The 27,715-nt window shown below is 34.9% G+C and overlaps 1 protein-coding gene across 3 annotated transcripts in view; it reads right to left on the reverse strand.

Moving 5' to 3' along the window:
* LOC143239630 (zinc finger protein DPF3-like) overlaps positions 1-27,715 on the reverse strand; it is a 79,206-nt gene that overhangs the window by 9,697 nt on the left and 41,794 nt on the right. For all 3 annotated transcript variants that reach the window (XM_076480936.1, XM_076480937.1, XM_076480935.1), the window contains exons 6-8: positions 20,182-20,316; positions 10,946-11,058; positions 8,876-8,957 (exon numbers count right to left, since the gene is read on the reverse strand). In XM_076480936.1, the coding sequence (XP_076337051.1) occupies positions 8,876-8,957; positions 10,946-11,058; positions 20,182-20,316 (330 nt within the window). The remainder of the gene's footprint in view (positions 1-8,875; positions 8,958-10,945; positions 11,059-20,181; positions 20,317-27,715) is intronic.

A 27,715-nucleotide genomic window follows, 5' to 3' on the forward strand; every position in this document is an offset into this window, starting at 1 on the left:
ATTTTTATATCTAGTTTACAGCAGTAAAAGTAAGAGAGAAACTACAGTAATACAAGTTGTAAAGGACTTTTTGTAGCATAATCTTAATTATCATAACTCGCCACTATGACTAACAGGTAAGATCAAACATCATGGCCGTATTCTAATTTCAAATTGAACCAGTTGTCCTTTAATTCTAAAAAAGGAATCATATTAAAAAAAAGTCTAATATATAAATTAAAACCTTAAATAGCATTACAAAGACTAATGGCCTATAAAGGTGGACAGTGTTACCATTGCCAATGACATGGACAAACCTCGGGACAAAACATGTTTAAAATTGTGCTGTCATTACGACTCTCAATGACGGCAAGACAGTAAAATGCGGCTTATTGTGACCTGAGTATCACACAGACAACACATTGGTGAATCAGTCCCAGATAAAAGAAAACAATGAGTTAAAAAAATGTGACCAATGCATAGTCTAGTTAGGACAACTTCCTCTTTCCAATCCTTATGGAAGTAAAATGGCCAAAGTCCAACAGAGAGTTTTATTTGGAAAAGGCTGTTTTCATGTTGCTCACTCCAAGTCGACTGCAAACTGGCATGGAGCTGAGCCTCGAATACAGGACCATAGTCCACATTTGGAACAGGCACAGCAGTGATAGTGACAGAGCAGACAGATTTAGCTGTAGAGTCAGTGAGCCCATTCCCGCAAATACCATCGTGGTTCAGTATCCAGAAAAACTGGATAGAAGTAGACATTAAAGAGAAATGGAACAGTCAGTTTTGAATATCGGAGAGAGCAGGGTGAGAACTAATGTGAAGTGATTCCAGGGCCAGTAGAGAACTAAGCGAGTCAGTATAAATAGTGCAATTTGAGTACTGCTTAGCTTCTATGTGATCCAGGGCAAGAGAAATGGCATACAGTTCAGCAGTAAACACAGACTCTGAAGAGAGAATTCTGTGCACAACCATTGAACCACAACAAACCATGGCAGAGCCCACACAGTCACCTGATTTTGAACCATCTGTATAAATAGGAATGGAAGGATGGTTCGAGAGATGTTCAGCAAATAACAGACGGCACTTCTAATCAGGAGTATCTGCTTTTCTCAGATGGCTTAAAGAAAGGTCACATTTGGGGACTGTAATAAGCAATGGTGGGATGGGCTGACCTAAGTTATCCAAGGACAGACCCAATTCATTCAACTGCATCTCAATACGAAGGCCAAAAGGAAAATGGCAGATGGTCTGTTCTGAAAAAGCAAGGCCCACTGAAGAAAATAAAAAACACAACTGCAGGTGGGATGCTGTGGTAATGATTGAAGTTTCGAAGCATACAGTAAAGACAGTTGCAAATGGCAGAGAAGGAGAGAAGGTTCATGAGACTGCGTATAAGCTCTGGACAGGGGAAGTGCAGAGCCAAAGTCTGGGATGATGAATGGGGTCCAGCATCTTCAAGGCTGAGGTCTTGGCAGAGCCATACACCAGTGACCCATAGTCTAGTTTTGATCAAAAAAGAGCACAATATATCTTTAGCATAGAACGTCGAGCAGCTCCCCAAGTGGTGGAAGGGAGGGCAAGGAGAATGTTCAGTGCTCTTGTACATTTGACTCATAGCTGCTTGATGTGTGGTATAAAGGTTAGCTTATGGACAAAGATAAGCCCAAAATAACTTTGACTCAGGGACCACATGTAGCACAACTTCACCAATACAGAGTTCAGGAACAAGGTAAATACCCTATTGGCAGCAAAAGTACATACAAATGATTTTACAGAAGGAGAAGTTAAAACTGTTTGCTGTGATTCACTTCAGTAAATGATTGAGAGCAGTCTGTAGCTGCCGCTCAATATATCTCATGTTCAACGATTGACCTAAGATGTGAAAGTTGTCGACACAGAACCCGTTTGCAACAGTAAGAGGGAGTTGTTCAGTGATAGTATTAATCTTTATACTGAAAAGTATGGCACTCAAAACACAACACTGAGGGACTCCAAATTCCTGTAGAAAAGAACAATAAAGTGTCAAACCAACACGAACTTGGAATTGTCTGTCCATAAAAATTTTTTTAATAAAAAATGGGCAAATGACCATGTAACCCATATGAATGGAGGTCTCGCAAAATGCCATACCTCAATGTAGTATCATAAGCCTTTACAAGGTTAAAGAATATTGATACAAGATTTTGTCCTTTGAGAAATGCTTTTCTGGTTGATGTTTCAAGTTGATTCAAGTAGTCCATGGTGGAGAGCTGTCATCAAAACCCATACTGGATGAGCAAGAGGAGACTGTTTGATTTGAGGAATCAAACAAGGTGAACATCAACCATCCTCTCAGAGGTCTTACAGAGATAGTTTGTCAAAACAATTGGACGGTAGTTTGAAGGAATCTTGGGATCCTTCCCAGGCTTAGAAAAAGATAGGATAATAGTCTTGCACCAGGCATCACGAAAAACATTCTCCTGCCAAATCGGATTAAAAAAAATTAGAAGAATAGCAAGAAAAGCAGGAGATAGATGGTACAGCATCTCATCAGGTCCGACAGATATGCTGCCAGACTGATGAAGGGTCAGTTTGAGTTCCACCAGTGTAAAAGGGCAATTATAGTCATAGAGACAATCAGCTTGAAAGGAAAAAGGTGATCACTCTGCCTAACCTCTTATGGCTAAGAGGGTGGAGAATGAAGCAGAAGTGCTAGATACCCAGCAAAAGTTTTCATCTAGGGTATCAGCAATGCTCCAGGTATCAGTTACTTCCTGGACATCAAAGAGTAAGAAGATTGAGAGGAAGACAGCATTATGTTGCCCACTGATCTTTTGAATCTTGTCCCATATGACTTTGGAACTGGTGGTAGAAGATATGCTGATTGTAAACTTAATCCAAGATTCCTCCTGGCTTTGATGTCTTACCAAAAAGCATGTGCACAGGCCTGCTGGAAAGCAATGCAGGTCAAGAATGGGGGATACCAACAAAAAGTATCCTAGGCTCGTTTTTGAGCCTTCTGTGCCATGTGGCAGGTAGAATTCCACCACGAGCGAGAATATTGGGGAAAATGTGTCTAGGTTTTAGAAATACATTGAACAGCTACTGTATAGTACATACAATCACTGCTGTCACGCAGTCATCTACTGATGGCTTACAGACGATGGCAGGATCAAGTTCTGAGAAATCAGTGAAAGATGGCCAAGTTGGCATGTTCCAACTTCCACAGGAGCAGACAGGTTGGGTAGCATAAAGTGTGGCCAGTCTTTCCCAAAATTATAGGAAAATGATCACTGCCTCATGGATTATTACCAACCCTCCATGAAAAGTGGAAAAATAGTGAAGGGGAGCATACTGAGAGAACAATAGCAGTAAAGGACTGACTAGGTGCATGAAAATAAGTATAAAAACCAGTATTAAAATGAGAAAGATTGTGGTCTGAGAGCATACGCTCTAGATAGCGACCCCTCCCATCAATATCAATACCTTCCAAGAGGGTATATTATGACCTAAGAAGTCCACCAAAATTAATAAGGGGGATGGAAACTGTTCAATGTGAGCATTGAGGTCTCTTCAGAAGACAGGTAAAAAGAACAAACAGTGATGGTATGGCCAAAGGAAATGCAGATGGCTATAGTCTCCAAGGGTGTATTGAGCAGCAAAGACAGGGTGGGCACATGCTAATCAACCAACAGTGCCACCCTTCCATGCATGCACTCATGCATCACACAGCCTGTCATTTCTGTACAAAGAAAACTACTGAAATGTGACTGTATCAGCAGGTTTCAGAAATGTTTCCTGTGAGAAAAGACATACAGGATGGTAGGAAGCAATTGGTGCTTTGATCTCATCCAAATTAGAACGTAAACCTCTACAGTTCCATTGTATCAAGGTGGCCATTTTTATTTATGTGTAGGTGAATTGAGTGCAGAGCCCTTCTATTTTCGACCAAGTCTTTTTTTCTTTATTCGAGTGAGGTCTGTTGACCTCCATGAATCCTGCCCTGGGTCGATTGGGTAGGTCTTTGCTGCTTGAAGGGGATTCCAGTGACTGAGGATGTAAACGAATAATTGTTTTGGACCTTGGGGTGGGAGAAGAAGACGTATCCAAGGAAATGCCTGTACCCAGAACCTAAGGATGTGAATCTTGGGGTTTGTTTGAATGTATGTAAGGGACAGAGATGGGTGATGAAGTTGATTCATTAACTGTTTTAAACATGGAGGTCAAAAAACTTTTCATTTGTTTTGAGAACGATTCTTTTGGAGGCATAGAGAGATCTGTCTGCACTCTCACTGTAGTTGTGGAATAAAGTGCAACAGCATACATCCGAAGTGAAGTGGTGGGCAGTAACTTTCAAGCCTCAGGGTAAGTAATGTTTTGAATAGTCTTAAAACGCTGCACCTCTTTTACTTCCAACCATTTAGGGCAAGAACGAAAGTAGGACGGGTGAGAGCCATTGCAATTGATGCAATGAGGGTCCGTTTCACACTTATAGGCATCATGGTCTTTGTCACCGCAACAAGCACACATCAAGGAACCACGACATGACATCTTCGAGTGACCGAACCGCTAACACTGGAAACATCGGAGAAGGTTTGGAATATGTGGCCATACTCTGTAATTAAGATAACCTGCCTTGATGGTGGCAGGCAGATGTGGGGACATAAATGTCAGAATGAGTGCATTGGTTGGCATCATAATTCCATCTTTGCAAGTGGATATACGCCTCACTGTAGAAACTCCTTGGGTGGAGAAACCAGCGAGAATCTCTGACTCTGAGATGTTCTTCAAATCCCTCTCAACAATAACTCTCATAATGAATTCAACAAGGTACAACAGGTGGTACAGATGGTGAGGATTGCTGCTCAGAATCTTCAAGATGTTGTCATTTACCTATAGACTGTTTTTTCACCATTTTATTTAAGTTTTTATTTGAGAGATCCATAATAGAAAAAGAATGTTTTGGTTCTCACTGACCCCACCCACCTTGGAGCCCTAAGAGGGGATGCACTACAATGCCAAACAAAGACACTGCAGCAGCATTAGGGTTTCGTGTGCACTATACCCAAACATCAGCCTCAGATACAATGTCCAGAATACATGTTGAAAACATCCAACTCTGGTACTCAGTTGACCCCAGTCTAAGTGGACCAGCCGGTTAAACCTAGGGGGGTCACCCCAAGGCTGCCCGTCTACAAGAATTCAAGGCAAAAGTGGTGTGTTAGGTTTAAACCCCTCAACCACCAGGATCCTTTCCTCCCTTCACAGGTCACCACACACAGGAAAAACTTGGGTTGATGTTTAGATCCCAGAGGAAGTGAACTGAAAGAAAATAACCTTCCCTGGGAGGTACCCTCACCACATACAGGAATCCACAGCAATAGGCAGAACATAACTGACAGAGACAGTACTAATAGCAATACAGTTTTTTCGGTACATGTTGGGGCTAACAATTTAAGGAAACATAGATCTGAGGAGCTTATGGATAAGTATAAAACATTGATAAGAGCATTTAAGGAAAGGAGACACAGCTTGATTTTGTCAGGGATACTACCATGTATAAATTGTGGAGACAAGATACTAAGTAGGTCACTAGAATTGAATGCCAGGCTTAGATCAGTATGTAGGGATGAACAAATAAGCTGGTTGGATATGTGAGATAAATCTGATGGGAAAGTTAATCTTTTTGGAATGGACAGATTACACTTAAACTAGGCAGAGATTAGCATATTTAAAAGGGCTATTAACTTAGCTCAACAAGAAAACATGCACAACAGACATAAAATAAACATATTTTAAAATCTATGACTAATTGTTACTATTGTAATGCTGGGAGTATTATAAATAAAATTTGAGAGTTCAAAGCAGTTGTAGAAATTGAGGATTTTGATATTATAAGTATCAACGAGACTTGATTGGCTTTGAACAATACTGACAAAAGAAATGTTTGGAAATACTAGGCTATAGATCATTTACTACAGATAGAATATTGAAAAAATGGAGACGAGTAACTTTTCATGTTAGAAGTAAATTGCATTCTATTGAGTTAGAGCATATTAACAAAAACAGCACTGAGGTTAAGTCAATTTAGATTAGTGTTAGTGGACAAAGAGGAAAAGTCTTTTAACTGGGATTTGTTATGGGCCACCAGGTCAGAATGTGGAAGGTAATGAGGAACATTATAATGTAATCAGAATGGTAACTGAAAATTTTATAATGATTATGAGAAATTTTAATTTTAGGGGTATTGACTGAAACAAATTACAAGTCTAACTGTGAGGGGGGGTAGGTTTTTGAAAATTGTTTAGGAATTTTTATACACCAACTGGTTATGGAACCTACAAGTGAATAAGCTATATTAGATTTAATATTAGCATCCATAGTGGATTCAGATTACGTAGTTAGCACACAGGAGCACCGACAAAAGTTGTAATATTTTCAAAAAGAGACCCAAAACTCGAGCACTTTTGAATAACTGACTATTTTTCTTCAGGAGAATAAAGTATTCAATGTGAGTATTATACAGTTGCAGTTGGTAGGTATTTAAGAACAAGTGAACATTGCACTAATAGGTTTGGGATTTTACTTTATGTAGAATTGAGGAAAACTAATACCCTTATTCCAAATTTCAGGAAAATCAGTTTCGATGGAATAAGACATTATCTGGCTTCTGCATATTAGACTAAAGAGTTGAGAGGAGGATCTTGAATACATGGTAGAAGCATTCTGGGAAAAATTGATATACAAATATATATATATGAAAAACAGTGATGTAAAAGATATCATTCTAAGTTATGAAACTGTGAGAGAAAAATTGGGAAACCTAAAAACTGATAAGTTCCTGGACCAAAGAACTTTCATCCTACAGTTTTAAAAGAATTTAATTATCCAATTTGTAAAGTGCTAGCTAATACTTTTTACAAGTCATTCAGTAGTGGAGGAATATTAGAAGACTGGAAGTTGGCTAATGTTAGTTTAATATTTAAAGAAGGTGATGAACATTGTCCATGCAATTATTGACCAGTTAGTGTTATATCAGTGGTTGGAAAGATTTTACATTGTGATTAAAGATGCATTAAAGAATGACTTAAAGCAGTTTAATATAGTGTCAAAGAGCCAGCATGGTTTCGCTAATGGAAAGGCTTGTTTACACAAATCTTCTGACATTCTTTGAGGATGTTACTACAAAAGCAGATGAAGAAAATACTGTGAATTTGGTTTTCCTTCATTTTGAGAAATCACTTAATAAGGTGCCTTAGAAAAGTTTTGTTACAAATGTGGAGGAAATGTTATTAAACTGGATAAAAAATTAACTGAATGTAGAAAACAGAAAGTAGGAACAAATGGAGTTATATCTGACCACTTCTCAGTGTGCCTTAGGGTTCTGTCCTTGGAATGACTAACAAACTTTTGAAGTTTACAGACGATAGTAAGATTTTTGGGGTGGCTAACTGTATCAAAGATGTTGAAGACTTATAGGGAGATTTAGATCATATGATGCATTGAGTCAATATATAGCATGTGTTGATTAACTATCCAAAATGTAAGGCAATGCATGTAGGTTTTCACAATTCAAATTATTGTTATGATTTAAAGAGGAATAATTTAAATAATCTAAAAAGTGTATTATAGCTAGCAATAGCACCAACAGGATTTGGGGTAGGATCTATAGAAATGTTGAGTACAAGATAAGGGATATTATTGTTTCACTATATAAATCACTTATAAGGAATCAAAATTGTAGTATGTACAGTTTTAGTCTCCCCTCATCAAGAAAAACATTGAATTGTTGAAGAAAGTTCAGAGAATAGCTACTAGATGATACATGTCCTATGAGGAGAGAATAAAATACCTAATCTTGTTTTCCTTGGAGAGAAGGATCAGAGGAGATTTTGATTGAGGTGTTTGGGATTATTAAGGGTATTAACAACATAGATCCATCAAACGTTTTTGTGCTTAGCAGTGAAACCAATAAGAGAAGGGGTAGTAAATTCAAACTGTGGCAGTATAAGAGTCATCTGCAGTTTAGGCAAAATTACTTTCCAAACAGAGTGGATGGTTTTTGGAATGAGCCGACTTCAAGGGTGGTGAAGGCAAAAATTTTAACTGAGTTCAAAAAAAGATTGGGTAAATGCATGAGTAGTAAAGGGGTAGTTATAGCTAGAAGGGACATCCTTCATGAGTTAAGTTTCTTTTTGTCCCTTTAAATTTTGTGAATTTATTTATGAAAAATTAGGATCATAAAGTCACCTATAGCCTCAAAGTACAGAGTTTTTTTCTCCTCTTTTTTGCAGCAACATGTGCCACACAACTGATCCTTAGGCTTATAGTCTGAACATATTAAACCTAAGTTTTATGTCGGATATGTTTCACACAACCATTAAGACGACTAACGGAGCAATAGATTTTTGCATTTGAACCTCAAAGTGTCAACTGAAGAATAGATTTCATATGCAATTCTTAAGATATATTCAACAAAGAGTAGATTTTCAGTCACCACTTTTAAAGTTGATTACCTGAAAAACTTTCAGTATCAGATAAAAACATCATATCCCTTACAACAACAAAAACAAACATAATTGTGCCTCAAGTCATCCACATATCAGCTATAAAAAAAGGACAACAAATACATGTTTCTAAACATAATATCAAAGTTTTACAAGACACCCTAAGGCAGTGGTAGAAACAATTATCTTATGGTAATAAAATGCTGTGAAAATATAAAACTTTGCAAATGCTATCAGATCCACTTCACAAAAACAAAATTATCTCTTACTTAAAACAACAGTAGCATTAAAATAAAACTGAATTATACTACACACTGTATGAAAGAGAATTTTAATAGATTTTCTTTCTTCATGGGTTCAAAAAAAGAAGAATTTTTTTACAAACAATATTTATTAATATTTACCTTGTGGAGGATTTAAGAGAGGAGGATTAAGGCAGTACATGTGGTATCCTCGGTCACAGTCATCACAAAACAGCAGCTGGTCCTGTTGGAAACAATATTAGTCTATTATAGTACAAGGCTTATACCAACTTTGAGAAAAACACTTTACAAAACACTAATCAACACAAATTGCATAGTTTACAAATATATGAAACATATTTGTATACTGTACAATTTATGTAAATCCTTTACATTTAACAGAATGCTTGAAACTCCTCAATACTGAGAAACAAAAATACCATTTGAAAAAGGATAAAAAATTATCCCAACTTCTTATCACCAACATATCTGAAGAAATCTCCTATAATAACACACAATAGTTAACACTATTACGTGATTTACTATTCATCCTACTAGCAACAGAATTATGAATAATATCTTACTGCTTTGAATAGAACCATATTTTCTATTATGCCTACTATACAATCACACCATAGATCTTCCAAAGAAACCAACAAGAACCACAGTAATGTCATGGTATGTTCCTCCTACACCTACTAATAGCACAATAATGTCATGAATTGTTTCAATTAAACCCACTAGAACCACAATAATGTAATGGTATGTTCTTAACACACTTCCCATCACACCAAACATGCTTTTCAGTCATGGGGGCATTATAATGTGATGGTCAGTCCCACTATTCATTGGTAAAAGAGTAGCCTATGAACTGGCAGTGGATGGTGATGACTAGCTACGTTTCCTCTAGTCTTACACTGCTAAATTAAGAACTACTAGCACAGAAATCACTCATGTAGCTTTACGCAAAATTCTAACTAAACCAAACCCAATACACTTACTACTAACATAGTCACATCATGCTATGTTCCTAATACCCCTACTAGTAAAGCAATCATATTAAGGTATCTTCCTCTATTCCTAACATCACAGCAACATCATATCATGGCATCTTTCAGTTACAACTACTAGTAGCACAATAATATCATAATATATTCCTGCTACATTTACTAGTAGCACAATCACATCATGATATCTTCCTATTATACCTATTAGTGGCAATATCAAATCATAACTTTCACACCTTTTCCTTCTTCATGGGTTTAAACTGACACATTAAAATGACCAACTGAACAATAGTTCAACTATTCCTATTAGTAGCAAAATCATGTCAAGGTATTTTTGTGCTACGACCATTAACAGTAAAATCCTTTTAAAGCATCTTCCTGTTATACCCATGATATCTTCCTTCCCTCATCATTATATCATGTTACATTCTTGTAGTACCTATGAGAAGCAAAATCATTTCAAGATATCTTCCTACAACAGTCACTAGTAGGACAATCATATCATCATATCTTTCTACTTTACCTACTAGTGGCAGTATCACATTATGTTTTCCTATGATATCTGCTAATAGCACCGTCAAATGAGTATTTTCTTACTACATCTGCTACTAGCAACATGATCTTATCTTTCTGCAATACCAAAAAGCTAGTAGGACTAACATATCAGTATCTTTCTGTTACACTTACTAATAGCAAAGTTACATCATAGAATCTTCATACTATATCTATTAGCAACAATATCATCTCATGGTGTCTTCCTACTATATTGCTGGAAGCAAAATATCATCACTGTATTTTCATAGTACACCCACTGGCAGCTGAACCAAAAGAGGGTATCTTCTTGCTATAATTACTAGTGACAAAGTCATATCATGTTATCTTCATTTATACCTACAAGTGGTAAAATCATCTATTTTCCTGCTACATCTACTAGTAGCATAATCATGCCATTATATCTTCTTACAATATTAATCTTGTAGTTTATGCCCTATGTATTCATGTTGTTTATAACAATGTTGTATGTACGATTTAATCCATGCATCCATTAATAACCAGTTATTAATAGCCCTGATAAAGAAGTGTAGTCACAACAATGTTAAAAGAAAAACAATAGTTACCTACACAGCTGGCAACAATATGAATAATTATGATAAAATGTGTAATACAAGTCTGATTAATTTTTATGTTAAATTCTGAGAGTAAAGTTTGATAAACAAGTACTTACATCATTATCTGAAGTACCACATAAACCACAAGACTTGCATTCAATACACTGCCAACGATAGTTTTTCACTGCTGCAGTCATGATGGGGGTAAACTGCAGACATGTGGGATGGGCTAATAATTAAATCAAACCATTAAGTCATTTAACTGAAGGGAAAAAGTCCCACAAAAGGTTTTCTTCATGCTAGGAAATTAATGCCCCTGTAACACATTAAGGAACTATGAAAACAAAAATACAATTCTAATAGTAATTACCATATAGCAAAAAACAAACAATCTTATTAGTACATAAAAAAAGAATCTTGATATTACTGTTATGTATACCAAATGAATGCTTATACTTGTTATGCATACAAAAAATAATCCTCACAATAGTTGTTACCTATGCAAAAACAACTATAAATACAGTGACCATATTTTCTTTAAAATTTAATAAACACCTATGAGCAAATCATTCTGAATTTTTAATATCCATTTAGGAGGTTCTAGAGATTATGAAAATGAATTGTGAAAAGTGTAAGATAAAAAGCAGTATTTTTATACTTTACAGGAACATCACCTTGCAGGTGAATTATTGAGATTGAGTGCAAATAATGACATTAAATAAATTAAATTTTGTTAGAAATAGTTGTAAAACTTAAAATTATATATTATATTTTTTCAAACTATATACATTTAGAAAAGTTCTTTCCAAATTTAAAAAAATGTTATCCAGTGGTTTATCACTGGAAAGAAAGTTAACAATAATTGCATAATGCACTTAAGTGCAAAATATGTTAGCATTATCATGATAAAAGAATTAGTTGGTTGGTTATTTGGTGTTTAATGGCACAAAGCAACAAGACTATTTGCACCAAATGAGTTGTAAAAGAGCAAACCAATCTCTGTAGAGAATTCAAATTGTTTCATTTCTTTTTGAAAGACAACAAAAAAGACATTAAAAAGGTAAAAAACAATAAAACAGAGCAACAAGTACACAATAGTTAAAAATAAACAAGGTAAAACAACATGTACTAAAATAGGAATTTCTGTTTTTTGTTTTTCTGGTATTGCTATTGAAATCCAGAAAAAGTTAAAACCTAAATAGAATTAAAAAGGTCAATGGCCTGTATAAAAACTAAAAACACAGTCAAGACAAAAAATTTCACCATCACCAATGACACTGCCCAAAGTCAAAGGGTAAGCAAGTCTAAAATGGTCAGGAACTCCCAGTCGTAACAACACAAAAACAGTAAAATGTGTGATTTTGTCATGCATCACAAAGGCCATACAATGATTAATCAGAACCAGATAAAATAAAACTAAGAGTTAAAACATGCAGCCTTGTCAAGACAAATTTCTCCTCAGGATCCTTGTTGAAACTATATGACCGAAGAGTAGTAGATTTGATCTGGAAAATCTTGTTGGAATGTACTCACCAAGTGGCAAGAAGCTTGGCCTTGATCACAAGACTGTAGTCCATATATGGAACAGACCCAGCTGAAACTGCACCAGAGCAAACAGTAAGTCTGTGGTGTTAGTGAGCTCATTCCCCCAAATGTCGATGTGGCTTAGTATCCAGAAAAACCTGATATGAACAGATTACAAAGAAAATTGGTCCAGGCAGTTCAAAATGTCAAGGAGAACAGGGTAAGAAGCCACATCAAGCAATTACAGGGCCTGTAGACAGGTGACAGAGTATGTGTAAACAAAACAGTCGAAATACTGGTTAGCTGCTAGGGCAAGAGAGATGGCATACAGCTTGACAGTAAACACAGAAACTGTAAATTGGAGTCTATGATAAACCATTGCAGAGCCTACAGAGGCACATGACTTCAAACTATCCATATAAATAACTACAGAGGGATGGTTCAAGAAACATTTGGCAAATGTGGAAATGGTAACATGCCATGGAGAAATGGGTCAAACATTAGACCTTGAAACATTATTCAATGTCATACCCAAGTTGTTCATGTGTGCCCAGATACAGAGGCCAAATGATGGAATAATGAACAGTCTTTTACTGAATATAACAGTCCATGAAGGATGGAAAACACAATCCTACTTAAGGTGTTGTGACAAGGAGTGAAATTTAGCAGTGTACTATGCACAGAATTGCAAACAAAGATGCAGATGTAGTTCAGGAGACAGGAAAAGCGTGGAATGCCTCCGAGCAGAGCCTCTGATGGTAAGCTGAGTCCAGCATTCAGAAAGCCTGGTTGTACTACAGACCAGAAACATAGAACCAAGTTTTAATCCTATGAAGAAACAATAGATCTTTAGTATAGAACATCAACCAGCTCCTCAAGAAGTAGAAGAAAGGATGTGGAAGATGTTTAGTGCCCTGGTACACCTGATATAAAGCTGCTTGATGTATGCAATAAAAGTCAGCTTGCAATCAAAAACAAGTCCCAAGAACATTGTCACCAAACAAAAGTTTGGAATCAGGATGCAATCCCCACTGGCAGTAAAATTGCATGCAAACAATTTAAAAAAAAAATGTACAATTGTCCAATGCATGAAACAATTGAGAGCAGTCTAAAGCTGCTGCTCAAGAAACCTCATTTCATACTAGTTGTCAACCTATAAACCATTTGCAAAATCAGAAGAAGCTGATAAGTAATGGCATCAATATTAATACATAAAAGTGTGACACTCAAGATACAGCACTGAGGGACTCCTACTTCCCATGTGGGAATGAACGAGAAGTTGTAGAATCCACATAGGCCTGAAACTGCCTGTCAAGCAACAAATTTCTGAATAAAAATAAGCAAATGGTTGCATAACTCATAGAATTGGAGTTCATGCATGATTCTGTACCTCCACATCATGTCATGAACCTTCTTCATATCAAAGATGACAAAAACTAAGTGTTCTCTCTTGAGAAAGGCTTCTCTGATCAACATTTCAAGTTGAATAGGGTGGTTCATGGTAGAACACAGTCACCAGAACCCACACTGTGTCAGCAAGAGAAGGTTGTTCGATACTAACAACTAAATGAAATGAGCATTGGCTATCCTCACCAATATTTTACATAGATAGCTTGTCAAAGCAATAGGTCAACAGTTTGTAGAAATCTTGGGATCCTTTCAAGGCTTATAAAAATTAGAATAACAATAACCACCCTAAAATTCTACTACAAGTAATTCTCAGCCTCAACCCTTTTCTAAAAATAACAGATTTTTTAACAAGATCTTTAAACAACAAATTATATATTAGATGATAAAAACTGCAAGTCAGATCTTAAGGATAGAAGTTACAAACAGATGACTATCCAAATAAGAAAATGGAAACATTAAAGTAAATGCTGAGATGCATTCCAAGCTACAATATTTGATGTAGAAACCAGCAATTTGTCTTATTTACATTAAACAGATGTGATTATAGCAGAGAAAGACTATAGAAAAGTCTTTATTATCAAAATTAACTAAAAGAAGTGCATCCTATAACAAAACAACTAGAATTTTGATTGAAAAGAAAACATAAAGAAATATATGCAAATAGGCTGCCAATTAATAGTTTTTTACCACAGCCAATTATCAATTAGTTTTCTTGGAATTTGTAAAACATTGGAATAAAACCAATCAGGTAAATGATGTACTTACAAAGTAAGCAAACAGCACTAGTCAAATCATTACATGAACACAAAAATCATTTATCCAAACAAGATCAAGAGGCTTATAAACACCATGTAAGTTATCAGAAATAATAAGAATATGAGTTTTACAGTTGATCCAGCATACAAACTATCTGCAAGCAATTATCTCTCTCTAATCTAACAGCATAAATTAGGAAATGATGTATTACATATGCTAATAATAATATAATATTAAAATTGAACTCACTTATTGATTTAGTAAGACTTACTGAAGAAGTTATTGTTTTGTTGAGAGAAATTTCAGAAGTATTAAACAAATTACATAAACTATGTGTTAACATATTTTCTGTAATGTTTTAATTTATAATTTGCTTGTTGTGGTGTCAGATTTAATGAATATTATTAAAGGTTAAATTAATGAACAGTTCCTCACTCAGAACAAAAGACAATGTTTTTAATGCAGACATTTTAAGATAGTCTTGGTACTGTAGACTTGAATGAGTATTTGAATATTTTGAATTAAAGTATTTTATATTATTTTGTATATCAGTATCTGAATCAATTCATTTTTCTAACTGTAAACCTTCACAATTTAATGACTTGTGTATTCCACTCACAACTATATAACCTGAATTTAAATAAATATATTTGTAACTGGTTTCAAAGTTGAACCTCAAATGACTAGCCTACTGTTCTCCTGTTACTCTTTTGTTAAATCCAGCAAATTTGTAATTATAATATATTACCCTATCCTAAGCAAGGAAGATAAAGCAAAGAGTGGAAAATCAACGCAACAGTAAAAAACTGGAAGGTTACTCGTAACATCTTCTGTAAAGCAGCTAGTCTTCACATGATCAATACGAGTCTTGCAGCTCAACCCCTTGAATTTTCACCTATTACTGAACTACAAAGACTTGCACAACCTACTGACCAAACATCTGGTAAAAAGTTTAATGTAAATTCTGTAAAATTCATAAAAGGAAATTAAAGTTTAAATAACACATAAATAGCATAAAACCAATTTTTACATCTAGTCTATAACGTTAAGAGAAAAACTATAGTAATTCAAGTTGTAAAGGACTTTCTGTAGTTTAACTGTAATTATCACAACTCACCAGGAAGACTAACAGGTAAGTACAAAAACCACCATCAGTCACTTGAAGTTGGCCTTTCCAATCCTGGTTCTGAGTTATTTGACATTATGGCCATTCTCAAAAAGAAAAGTAGTAAAGAAAGTTTTAAAACACGTGTAGCAAAATTATAACAACTCCCCAGGATGATTAATGGGTAGTTCAAGCATATAGTTCAAACAGCAGCGTTAGTCACCTAAAGTTGGCCTTTCCAATCCTGGTTTCAAGTTATTTAATGTTATGGCCAGTTTCTAATTTCAAATTGAACTAGATGAGCTGTGATTTTTAAAAGGGAGCCACATTAAAAAAGTTGTAACATAGAAATTAAAAAAACTTAAATGGCATTAAAAAGATTAATGGCCTTTAAACAACTAAAAATATCACCAAGGTGGACAGTGTCACAATCATCAATAACACTGTCTAACATTATGGACAAACCTTGGGACAGAACATGTTTAAAATTGTGCAGTCACTGAGAGTCGTAACAATGGCAAGAAAGTAAAATGTGGCTTATTGTGATCTGAGTGTTACATAAACTACACACTAATGCATCAGTTCCAGAAAACGATAACTTAAGAAACTGTGACCAATGCGTAGACTAGTTAGTATCTTTTTTCGTATAGCAAAGCCACATCGGGCTATCTACTGAGCCCACCAAATGGAATCAAACCCCTGATTTTAGCATTGTAAATCCATAGACTTACCACTGTACTAGCGAGGGGCTAGTCTAGTTAGAACAATTTCCTCTTTCCCATCCTTACGGAAGCAAGATGGCTAAAGTCCAATACAGGGTTTTATTTGGAAAACCTTGTTTTTGCATTGCTCACTCCAAGTCAACTGCCAGCTGGGACGAAGCAGAGCCTTGAATACTGGACCATAGTCCATGTATGTAACAGGCACAGCAGTGATAGTGCCAAAGCAGATAGACTTAGCTGCAGTGTCGAGGAGCTAATTCCTGCGAATACCAACATGGCCCAGTATCCAGAAAAACTGGATAGAAGTAGATGTTAAAGAGAAATGGGCCAGTCGGTTTTGAATATCGGAGAGAACAAGGTGTGAACCAACATGAAGTGATTCCAGAGCCAGTAGAGAACAAAGTGAGTCAGTATAAATAGTGCAGTTTGAGTACTGCTTAGCTCCTATGTGATCCAGGGCAACAGAAATGGCATACAGTTCAGCAGTGAACACAAAAGCTGAAGAGGGGATTCTGTGCACAACCACCAAACCACAATAAACCATGGCAGAGCCCACACAGTCACATGATTTCGAACCATCTGTATAAATAGGAGTGAAAGGATGGTTTGAAAGATGTTCAGCAAATAGCAAACAGTATTTTCAAAGTCCTCAAAGATAAGCCTCAAGAACTTTGTCTCAGGGACCACAGGCAGCATAACTTCACTGATACAAAATGCAAGCAAATTGTTTTAGAGAAACAGAAGTTAAAGCCATTTGTTGCGGTCCACTTCAGTAAATTATTGAGGGCAGGCTGTAGCTGGTGTTCAATATACCTCATGTTCAACGGCTGACACGAGATGTGAAAGTCGTCAACATAGAGCCCGTTTGCAACAGTGAGAGGGAGTTGTTCAGTGATGGCATTAATTTTTATACTGAAAAGTGTGACACTCAGAACACAGCGTTGAGGTACTCCAAGTTCCAGTAGAAAAGAACGAGAAAGTGTCAAACCCACATGAACTTGGAATCTCCTGTGCATTAAAAAAAAATTTAAAAGAAAATGGGCAAATGGCCATGTAACCCATATACATGGAGATCTCACAAAATGCCATACTTCCATGTTGTATCATAAGCCTTTTCAATGTCAAACAATATTGATGCAAGATGTTGTTATTTGAGAAAAGCTTCTCTGATTGACATTTCAAGTCGAATCAGGTGGTCCATGATGGAGCGCTATCATCAGAACCCACACTGGGTGAGCAAGAGGAGGTTGTTTGATTCGAGGAACCAAACAAGACGAGTATTGACCATCCTCTCTGAGGTCTTACAGAGACAACTCGACAAAGCAATCTTGGGATCCTTCCCAGGCTTGGAAAAAGATAGGATAATAGCCTTGCACCAGGTATCACGAAAAACATTCTCCTGCCAGATCAGATTAAAAAGAATTAGAAAAATAGCAAGAGAAGCAGGAGATAGATGGCGCAGCATCTCATAGTGTACATCATCAGATCCAACCGATGTACTGCCAGACCGATGAAGGGCCAGTTTGAGTTCCATCAGTGTAAAGAGATGATTATAGTCATAGAGACAATCAGCTCAAAATGAAAGAGGTGATCGCTCTGCCCGTATCTGCATGGCTTAGAAGATGGAAGAAGAAGTAGAAGTGCTAGATACCTGGCAAAAGCTTTCACCTAGATTATCTGTGATGTTCTGGAAACAGCTACTTCCTAGCCATCAGAGAGCAATATCAAGAGGGGGACAGAATTATATTGCCCACTGACTTTTCGAATCTTGTCCCATATGACTTTGGATCTGTTGGAAGAAGATATGCCAGTTGTGAACTTAATCCAAGATTCCTTCTGGCTTTGACATTTTACCCATCAAGCATGTGCACGAGCCCACTAGAAAGCAATGTGGTTCGAGAGTGTGGGATATCTACGGAAAGAATCCCAGGCCCATTTTTGAGCCTTCCATGCCACGTGGCAGGCAGGATTCCACAGTGGATAAGAATATAGTGGAAAACGTGTCGAGGTTTTAAGAATACATTGAACAGCTGCTTGTATAATACAGTTAGTTACTGTTGCCACACAGTCGTCTATTGATGGCTTACAGATGATGGCAGGATCAAGTTCTGCGAGAGCAGTGAAAGAAGACCAGTTTGCCTGATCCAGCTTCCACCTGAGCACACGGGTCGGGTGGCATCAACCATGGCCAGTCTTTCTCAAAATTATAGGAAAATGATTACTGCCTCATGGATTATTGTCAACCCTCCATGAAAAATGGAAGAATAGTGAATGGTAGCAAATTGAGAGATCAATAGCAGTAAAAGACTGACTAGGTGCATGAAAATAAGTATAAGAACCACTGTTAAAAAGAGAAAGATTGTGATTAGAGAGCATACGCTCTATGGAACAACCCATCACAAACAGTGATGGTAGACCCAAGGAAACACGGATGGCTACGGCCTCTAAGGGTGTGTCGAGTGGTAAAGAAAGTCTGGGCACATGCTGATGAACCAACAGTGCCACCCCTCCATGCACTCATCCATCACACAATCTGTCATTTCTGTACAAAGAAAACTACCAAAAGGAAACTGTATCAGCAGGTTTCAGAAATGTTTCCTGCAAGGAAAGACAAACAAGATGGTAGGAAGCAATCAGAGTTTTGATGTCATCCAGTTTAGAACGTAAACCTTGACAATTCCATCGTATCAGGGTGGCCATTTATATTTACGTGTAGGCAAATTGGGTTGAGAACCCTTCTGTTTATGACCATGTCTTTTTTTCTTACTGTCCTTATTCGAGGGAGGTCTATCGACCTCCATGGATCCTGCCCTGAGTCGATTGGTAATGTCTTTGCTGCAGGAAGGGGATTCCAGTGACTGAGGATGTGAACGAATGATTGTTTTGGATCTTGGGGTGGGAGAAGAAGATGTATCCAAGGAAATGCCTGTACCCAGAACCTAAGAATGTGGATCTTGGGGTTTGTTTGAATGTATGTAAGGGACAAAGATGGGTATTGAAGATGATTCATTAACTGTTTTAAACATGGAGGTCAAAAAACTTTTCATTTGTTTGGAGAACGTTTCTTTTGGAGGCATAGAGAGATCTGTCTGCACTCCCACTGTAGTTGTGGAATGAAGTGCAGCAGCATACATCCGAGATGAGGTGGTGGACAGCAATTTTCAAGCCTCAGAATAAGTAATGTTATGAATCGTTTTCAAACACTGCACCTCTTTTACTTTCAACCATTTAGGGCAATATCGAAAGTTGGATGGGTGAGTGCCATTGCAATTGATGCAATGCAGACCAATGAGGGTCTGTTTCAAACTTGTAGGCATCATTACACTTGAATGATTCAATCATAACTGATTTTGAATATTCTACTATCAAAACAAAAAGGTGTTAATTAATGAAATACAAAAAAAGAAATTGTCCTTATACATCATGCAATTCATAAAAGTACAAAGAATTTTCAACTGCTTAACATGAGAAATAAATACATTTCAATGGGATATTCCAGCTGAACAAGATACTAAGACCATAGTAAATAAAATTGACAATAAAGTTTTCCTGAAAAATGGAAAGTGAGACTAACCTTCTCCAAACCTGTAATTCTAGTTTGACACATACTTTAGTCAATTAAACTACTTCATGTTAAATGCCACAAATCTGTTTTTGCTTAATGGTCTTAACTTTGACTTCATTGAAAAACTGATGGTGTGCTGTCCTTGAAAAACATTTTTGCAAATAACAACTGAACTTACTTCATACAACATTTTGCAATCATTTCAGTCAGGAAGAAAATAGCCAATTTGAACTGTTAACAAACTGTACCTCAAGTTAATCAATTACTTACCAGAACGACCACAATCTGCACATGACACCAATTCTTCTGCCAATCTGGTTTTTTTGTTCTCACTGCTGTCCCCCACACAAAAGTCACAGTAAGGGCTAGGAGATGCCAATGGCTTGTCACATATATTTTTCTGAGCTATCCAAGAGCCAGGAGAAAGAAGTGTAACAAAATGCTTTCAACTTTATTTCAAATAATGACCTAGAAAGCTGAGTGTGGTTAAAGAATGGTCTTATCCTTTTAAAAAAAATTTTACATTTTTTTTTTGGTCAAAAAAAGAGTATTCTCCAAATGCATTAGGATCAAGTTTATCAATCATGATTTGGATTTTAACAGTCACTTCCTATTTATCAGAACACTTTAGTACAACTTAAACAATATTCTATGCAGAAATGGAAACTTTGGGATACAAGAAACCAAAATTATCATTGAAAAAAAAATAAACTTCTACAACTCTTATGCTTAGTACACATCTTTGGGTTACCATTATCATCAGTACTGCACAAGTTAATCAAAGGTAATGATACAGAATACACCACTTGCTACTTCAACAACAAACCTATATGACACTTATTTACTTGTGAAGTACATCTACTTTATCAAAACTTCATTCCTCATTTTATATATATGCAACTGTACTTTTGTTGTACTTGTTTTCAAGCTAATTATTGCAAAAAGCTCAAAAACCTAGAGTAATCTTTGATCCATGGAAGGAAAAGATATGATGGCTGTGACTGACCAGCATTTCAAAGAATGGATCATAATTTTCTTATTAAATGTCAAGTAAAATAGAACAATTTTTGCTTTTGTCAGTGTACATAAACATTTTCCTAGGACAGACATTTTTCAATTAAAAAAATTTTCACTCAGTTTGGAATATTTAATAATCAGCAGTTGTATATAGTATACATGCTTGGTTAATTGTATAATCACCAAGTGTTGTAGACAGGTTGATGTGTTTGTTTGTTTTGTTGGTTTTTTTTTGGGGGGGGATTATCTAATTAGAAGAAATGTTTGTCTTCTATGTTAAAGTGCAATAAAATATTACGATACCACAGAAAAATATGTTTTTAAATTTATTATTTACTTATTCAATACAACATTTAAAATTGGTGTTACATGGATATAATTTAAAATATATCCTGAGGCCACCAGGTTTTATAGGTTTGACTTCTTGAAAACATATTTTTCTGTGGTATCGTAATATTTTATTGCACTTTAACATAGAAGACAAACATTTCTTCTAATTAGATAATCTGAAGTACTTTATTTTCATTGAAATTTGTTAAAAAAAACCAAAAACTTCAAGCATAAACATTCTTATTGCAATAAATAAAAGTATCACTGAAAATATTGCTTTGTTCAGGGTCACATAAGTTTTAAAGACAGTATTTCCATATGAATTATAATTTTGATACACTACAAAACAAATGACAATACCATATTTTAAATATTTAAAATAAATATTTCACTTTTTTCCATAAATTAACTTTAACAAACTTTGGTACAATGATTAAAAGTACTAAATCAAACTGACCTAACCAAGTTATCTACAAAACTACAGTAATCCACATTTCAAACTCAAGTTCAAAATTACAGCAAGGTACCATAAGTGACGCTTCTGAAAAAAATACACTATACACTTATATAAAATAAGTATATATATAAAACAAATGCATTACATACTTGTAAAACCTTAGTCTTTAAAAAAATAAATACACTACATACTTGTATAACCTTGCTGTATACAGAGAAATACACTAAATACTAGTATAAATTTGGCACATAGAAAAACAAGCACTACAGACATGTATAACCCTAGTGTATATAAAAACAAATATTCTACATACTTGTATAACCTTAATTTATATAACAGAATATATTGCCAACTTGTAGAATGCTAATGTATATACAAACAAATACGCTATGGACTTGCATAAAGTAAGTATATATAAAAACAAGAACACTACACAACACCTGTTTAACCTTGGTGTGTATAAAAGCAAATACACTACAGACTTGTATAACCTTAGTGAATAAAATCAAATACATTACATACTTTTATAACCAGTGTATATAAAAACAAACACACTACACACTTTATAACAGTATATAAAATGAGATACACCATGTACTTGTATAACTTAAGTATATATAAAAACAATACTATATATTTGTATAACCTTGGTTTACATAAAAGCAAGCACACAGAATATTTGTAGAACCTTACAGTATATAGACAAATACACTGCATACTTGTATAACCTTAATGTGAAATAGATTCCAAGGATATATATAGTGTATCAAAAAATTCACTGCATGCTTGTATAACTAACCTCAGTGTATATAAGAAATACTCAACATACTTGTATAACCTTACTCTATATATATCTACACACACACACACACATATCTCTGCACAACAAACTGCTATTACTTCATGTACTGCTCTAAAGATTTTAAGCATATGCCACAAGCCTTGAACAAAGCTCATATCTCTACACCAGCCTACAATGTAACAAAAGGGCAATGCATCCTCCTTGCACAGTAGTCCTTATAAGTACTGTCTTCAGAAGAAAAGCCCATTCTTAAATAGGTTAAAAAAAAATTGAAGTGGGAAAAAGGATAGGAGGTGGAACAGAGATGTGAATAGGTAGGAAACTGTATCCATTTCAAACAGGAAATATTATTTCCCAAAATGTGGTGGCAGAGCCAAAAGTTATTGACACAAGTTTTTTTTCTGGGTGTTAAAATGTCACTACAGTTGACAAAATATCACATTGCTCGATTTCCAATTATCTCATAGCAGTAACTTGTGACAATGGTTATTAGTCAGAGCATTCCATATTGAAGAGATGTTTATTCAAAACCACATCACAAAACATATACCTATTTTGTAAAGATAACCTAAGACCTATCTTTCTGGAGTAGCCACTGAGAAGGGTTGGTTCATGATACAGAAGGGACACCCCAGTCATACTTCCCATCAAGAGGTTAGTCTCATATTTGTGGAATTGAACAATTCCAAAGGGGAACTTTCCATATCAACCTCAACAAGTGGCCAGGAACTAGGCAAGCAAGGTTCTTCCCTTCGTTCAACAATACAATTACCTTCTGTAAAGTCAAACTTCACTCTGGATGTATATATAATAATCCCAGAAATATAGAGTGAAGTTGACAACAGCAGAATGAATGTCAAATTAACCATAAAAAGAAGCCAGCAAAAGAACATCTTCCAAAAAAATGAAAATTACATCTTATAAACCAAGTGACAAAGGATTTCAAACTTGTAAAATTAAACCAGCATCTAAATTTTACAAGCAATTTCCTCATGGTGGGAAGTGAAGAAAATAATAATTTCAGCAATTCAGCAACTCTTTAGAGCAACCAATAAAAAAAATATATGGATGTGTGTTAGTATAATATTTATTAATATATATTAATATTATATATTCATTATCCTAATCATGATACTTTTTAAGTTATGAGAAAAAAACTACTCACGACACAGGGGTACAAACACTTTCTGTTGTAACTGTACATATAACTCAAGATTACTGAATAGCTACAGGCATGATCATATTTAAAAGCCTACTTAAAAAAACAAATAGATATTATGTGATGGTGGCTAAGTCTATAATAATACTTGTATAATTATGTAAATAAATATGATTACATACTATAATGATATACTTAAGTATTATTAAATAGCATAATTAAACTACTTAACTTCCTGTGTTAATTAACAAGTTACAACTTTCCTACACTAAAAATATATTTCTAACAGTTACTTATTTCTGCTCTCATACATAACCATTCTCGTTCAGTACTGCTCTCTATTTGCAAATGTTTTTTTTGTATAACACAAGCTTTCACTCTTACATACCATCAGTTCACATAGTCAAAATGTTTCTCACATGCAAATTATAATGTGACGAAACTTCCACCAACATATGCATCCTACACACAACTTCCTCTATGCTATTCTGTCTATCACCTCTCAAGTTTAGGCCGAAACCTAAGCACAGTGAGAAGGAAGGATGGGAAGACTGATCAAAAGTATCTGTTGGAAATATATTCTCAATGTAAAATGACAACTTCCAACAAAGTATCTTACATCTCACATACATAGTGACAATCTCACACTGAATAGGTCAAGGGACTGGTACAAGGAAGAAACTAGAAGCATACTTCAAAAGTGCCTGAATGATACCATCAATCATGGAATCCTCTAATAGATGAATTATACACAGGGAACTGCACCACTTCTGTTCCAGGTATATTCTTCATGCAGACATAGAAAAGGTGAGGCAGATCCAAGCACAAAATTCTGAAATGCACATCCTATTCGAAGACAAAAGGTTGGACAGTGATCCTAGCCACATTATGTATAATAACTTCATTCTCCTTGACGAACAAAATGTGAATAAAAAAAGGGATGTGCCCCAAAATTTAGAGTGACTACAGTGCAATGGACCAAACAAACAAGTCAACTGCCAAGAACTGACATTCATGTGGGAGTAGGGTCAGGATCATACTATCAATAAGTGAACTACAATACAAAACTCAACTGCTGGGAACTGATATCTATGCAGAGGTAGGAAGTAGGATCATACTGTCTTTACCTCAAGTTCAGCTGACCAGAGGGAGAAACTCCCACCATTGTATGGAGAAAAGGGCACATCTGAGGAGAGCAATATAAAATATTCCACTCAAACCAAATAGATTGTACCATCTCATAAACAGTAATATCTTCAGCATAATGCCAGAGGTGGAGAGGAACAACTAACAAGTGCACTCACAGTGACCCACAACATCAGAGCAATGCTCCTGAGGTAAAATGAGTGAGGCACTACCATAAATACAAGTATGAGGACTTATGATGATTGGTGGGACATGGAAAAAAAGGAAATCATCATTACAAAAACTTAGCAATTCAAATATATATATATGTTTGTGGTTTTTGGAGGTTTATAAACACGTTGAACAAAAAACAAGTACACTGATATACATGAATTTAACAATGGCAATTCTTTTAATGTTTTTGTTACACATATTAGCAATATAAATCTCATAGTTGTTTTGAAAAATTCAAAGAAAATGTTTTTCTTCTAAAAGGGACTTTTTTAAAACTTCCTTTCAAATGTCTTTTTGTATCATAAGATTTGGCAAAAGATTAAAAAACTCAAACAAAGAAACTGTAACAGATACATGATTTAAATTTTCTATATTTATCAACATCAGTTCTTGTAAATGTAAACAGCTTCTCTATACAAACTTTGAAATTACAATTTACTGGTATATAATTAATTGAACTTAATATTAATGTAGTTCGGTATAAATAGTACATACTTTTTAACACTATCAATAAAAACCTGGAAAACAATATGTTCAATACATATTATGCTGTAAGACTACTACACAGAACAATAACAAAACTTTCAAATACATTACATAAAATATATGGTAATAACAATACCTCAAATACAAGTAAAAAAAACATGAATTAAAAAAAAAGATTATGTCTGAGAAGATAGTACATAACACAAATAATAATAAATCTAATATAGATATAGTTAACAGTACTAGATACATATACAAATTAAACAGAAATGATGTATTACAACAATAATGTAAAACAAAGTGTACACAACAATAAAATACTGTTTCACAACAATAAAGACAATTGTATCACAAAAACAGATACTCTGTACAACAAAGACACTGAGAAATTATACATATCAATCCCAACAGATACTGTATCACAAAACAGAGACAATGTAAACAAAAACTTTATCATAGCATAAACATTGCATCACAACAGAGATAATGTATCAAAATAAGATACTGAAATATGTAACAAACAAATTGAAATACATATGTAATAACCAATTCTTGCATCATGACAGGTTATGTATAATGACAAGAAAGAGATTGTGCATCACAATAAAAAAAATCAGCAATAAAATAAGTGTAATAAACAACAAGTGTATCATCATAAAAACAAAGAGAGATATAACACAACATGTATACATGAATGTCAGGAAACAGTATATAATAACACCAACATAAAGATAATGTAACATAGTAACAAAGACACATCCATTATTCACCACAAAAAGACAGTCTATCACAACTCTCAGAAAAATCAATGTAACTGTAATGTTCTGAGCAGACATTCACTTCCATTTCCTAAACTATCTGTACATGAAGCTGTAAATGTACAAGTGCATCTGTTAAAAAATACATTTCAAACACTAAGTACTAAGGGCTTCATATTCAACCATTTTGTTCATTACCCTTCTTAACCACAGTATTACTATATCACTTTTATGAGAACCAGCATGCTACCATATAACTTTTCTATGTACATTGAACAATATTTGAGCAAAAACACCTAAGTTCTAATTAAATATAAATGGCTAATTCTGACAGCTGTTATAAAAAAAAAAAAGATTATACAAGATTTTTGAATTAATACATTTATTACATTTTTTTAAATAAGTAAAATCAATAATCTATTTGCTGGAACAAGAAAATTATAGTCAAGTAAAAAAACAAAATGAGTTGGAGCTAGTGTCTATTTTACAAGCTGCTAAGAAAGCATTAAATATTGGTAGCTATAAGAATTCCATCAGAACAGTAGTTACAATTCAAATAAAAGTGAATGTATTATTTATAATAAGTCAATACAGCATAAACCCAACTCAGATGAAAGAGAAATAAACACTAACTGAACCAAAACCAGTGACTCCTGACTACCATTCTGGACCTGATCTAGACCCAAACAGTAACCCCTGATCACCAATCTAGACCCAAAAAATGACTCCTGACTGGACTCAATCCATGACCCATGATTACAATATCCATCCCAACCACAAGTCCAACTATCAATCTAGATCCAAGCCATGACCCCCAACTACTGATCTAAATCTGAACTGTTATCCAGAATTTTAATGATCCGGAGTTACATGTACACTAAATACAAAATCTCTGCATACAACAGCTTATTCTTTTCGAATAAAACTACATTTTAAAATCCAGCTAATAGAAACTAGCATTTATAAAACATTCAATATATTCAAGATTTTTCTAAATACAACACTACTAGTGTTATGACAAGTTACCATGCAATGATTCAACAATATTCATGTTCATTTCTTGTAAAATGAGACACTTAGCCATGAGAATTTTACATTTTGGTAATTAGTCTGTTTATAGATGTTACATGTACTGTTCCATTAGTATCATTACTGGTCACAACTGGCAAGTCTAACTGAAATTGTAATAAAGCCACTTCAATTTAGTAGATCTACAGTTTCTCAGCTTTTAACTGAAACTAGTTGAACTTACTGAATGAAGTATAAAGAATGATGTTTCTTGTTCAAAGTTTTTCTATTATGCACCTAAACTTTTGGACTTAGCATACTTGAGCTTAAGTTCCAAATGCAAGTCGTTCTTAAGTAATGACTGAAATACCCATAGAAATTATATTCAAATTATCAAAATGCTCAAATACCCTTTTAATAATTACAGA

This window comes from Tachypleus tridentatus, chromosome 13 (genome assembly GCF_004210375.1).
Source record: "Tachypleus tridentatus isolate NWPU-2018 chromosome 13, ASM421037v1, whole genome shotgun sequence".
Taxonomy (NCBI): Eukaryota; Metazoa; Arthropoda; class Merostomata; order Xiphosura; family Limulidae; genus Tachypleus; species Tachypleus tridentatus.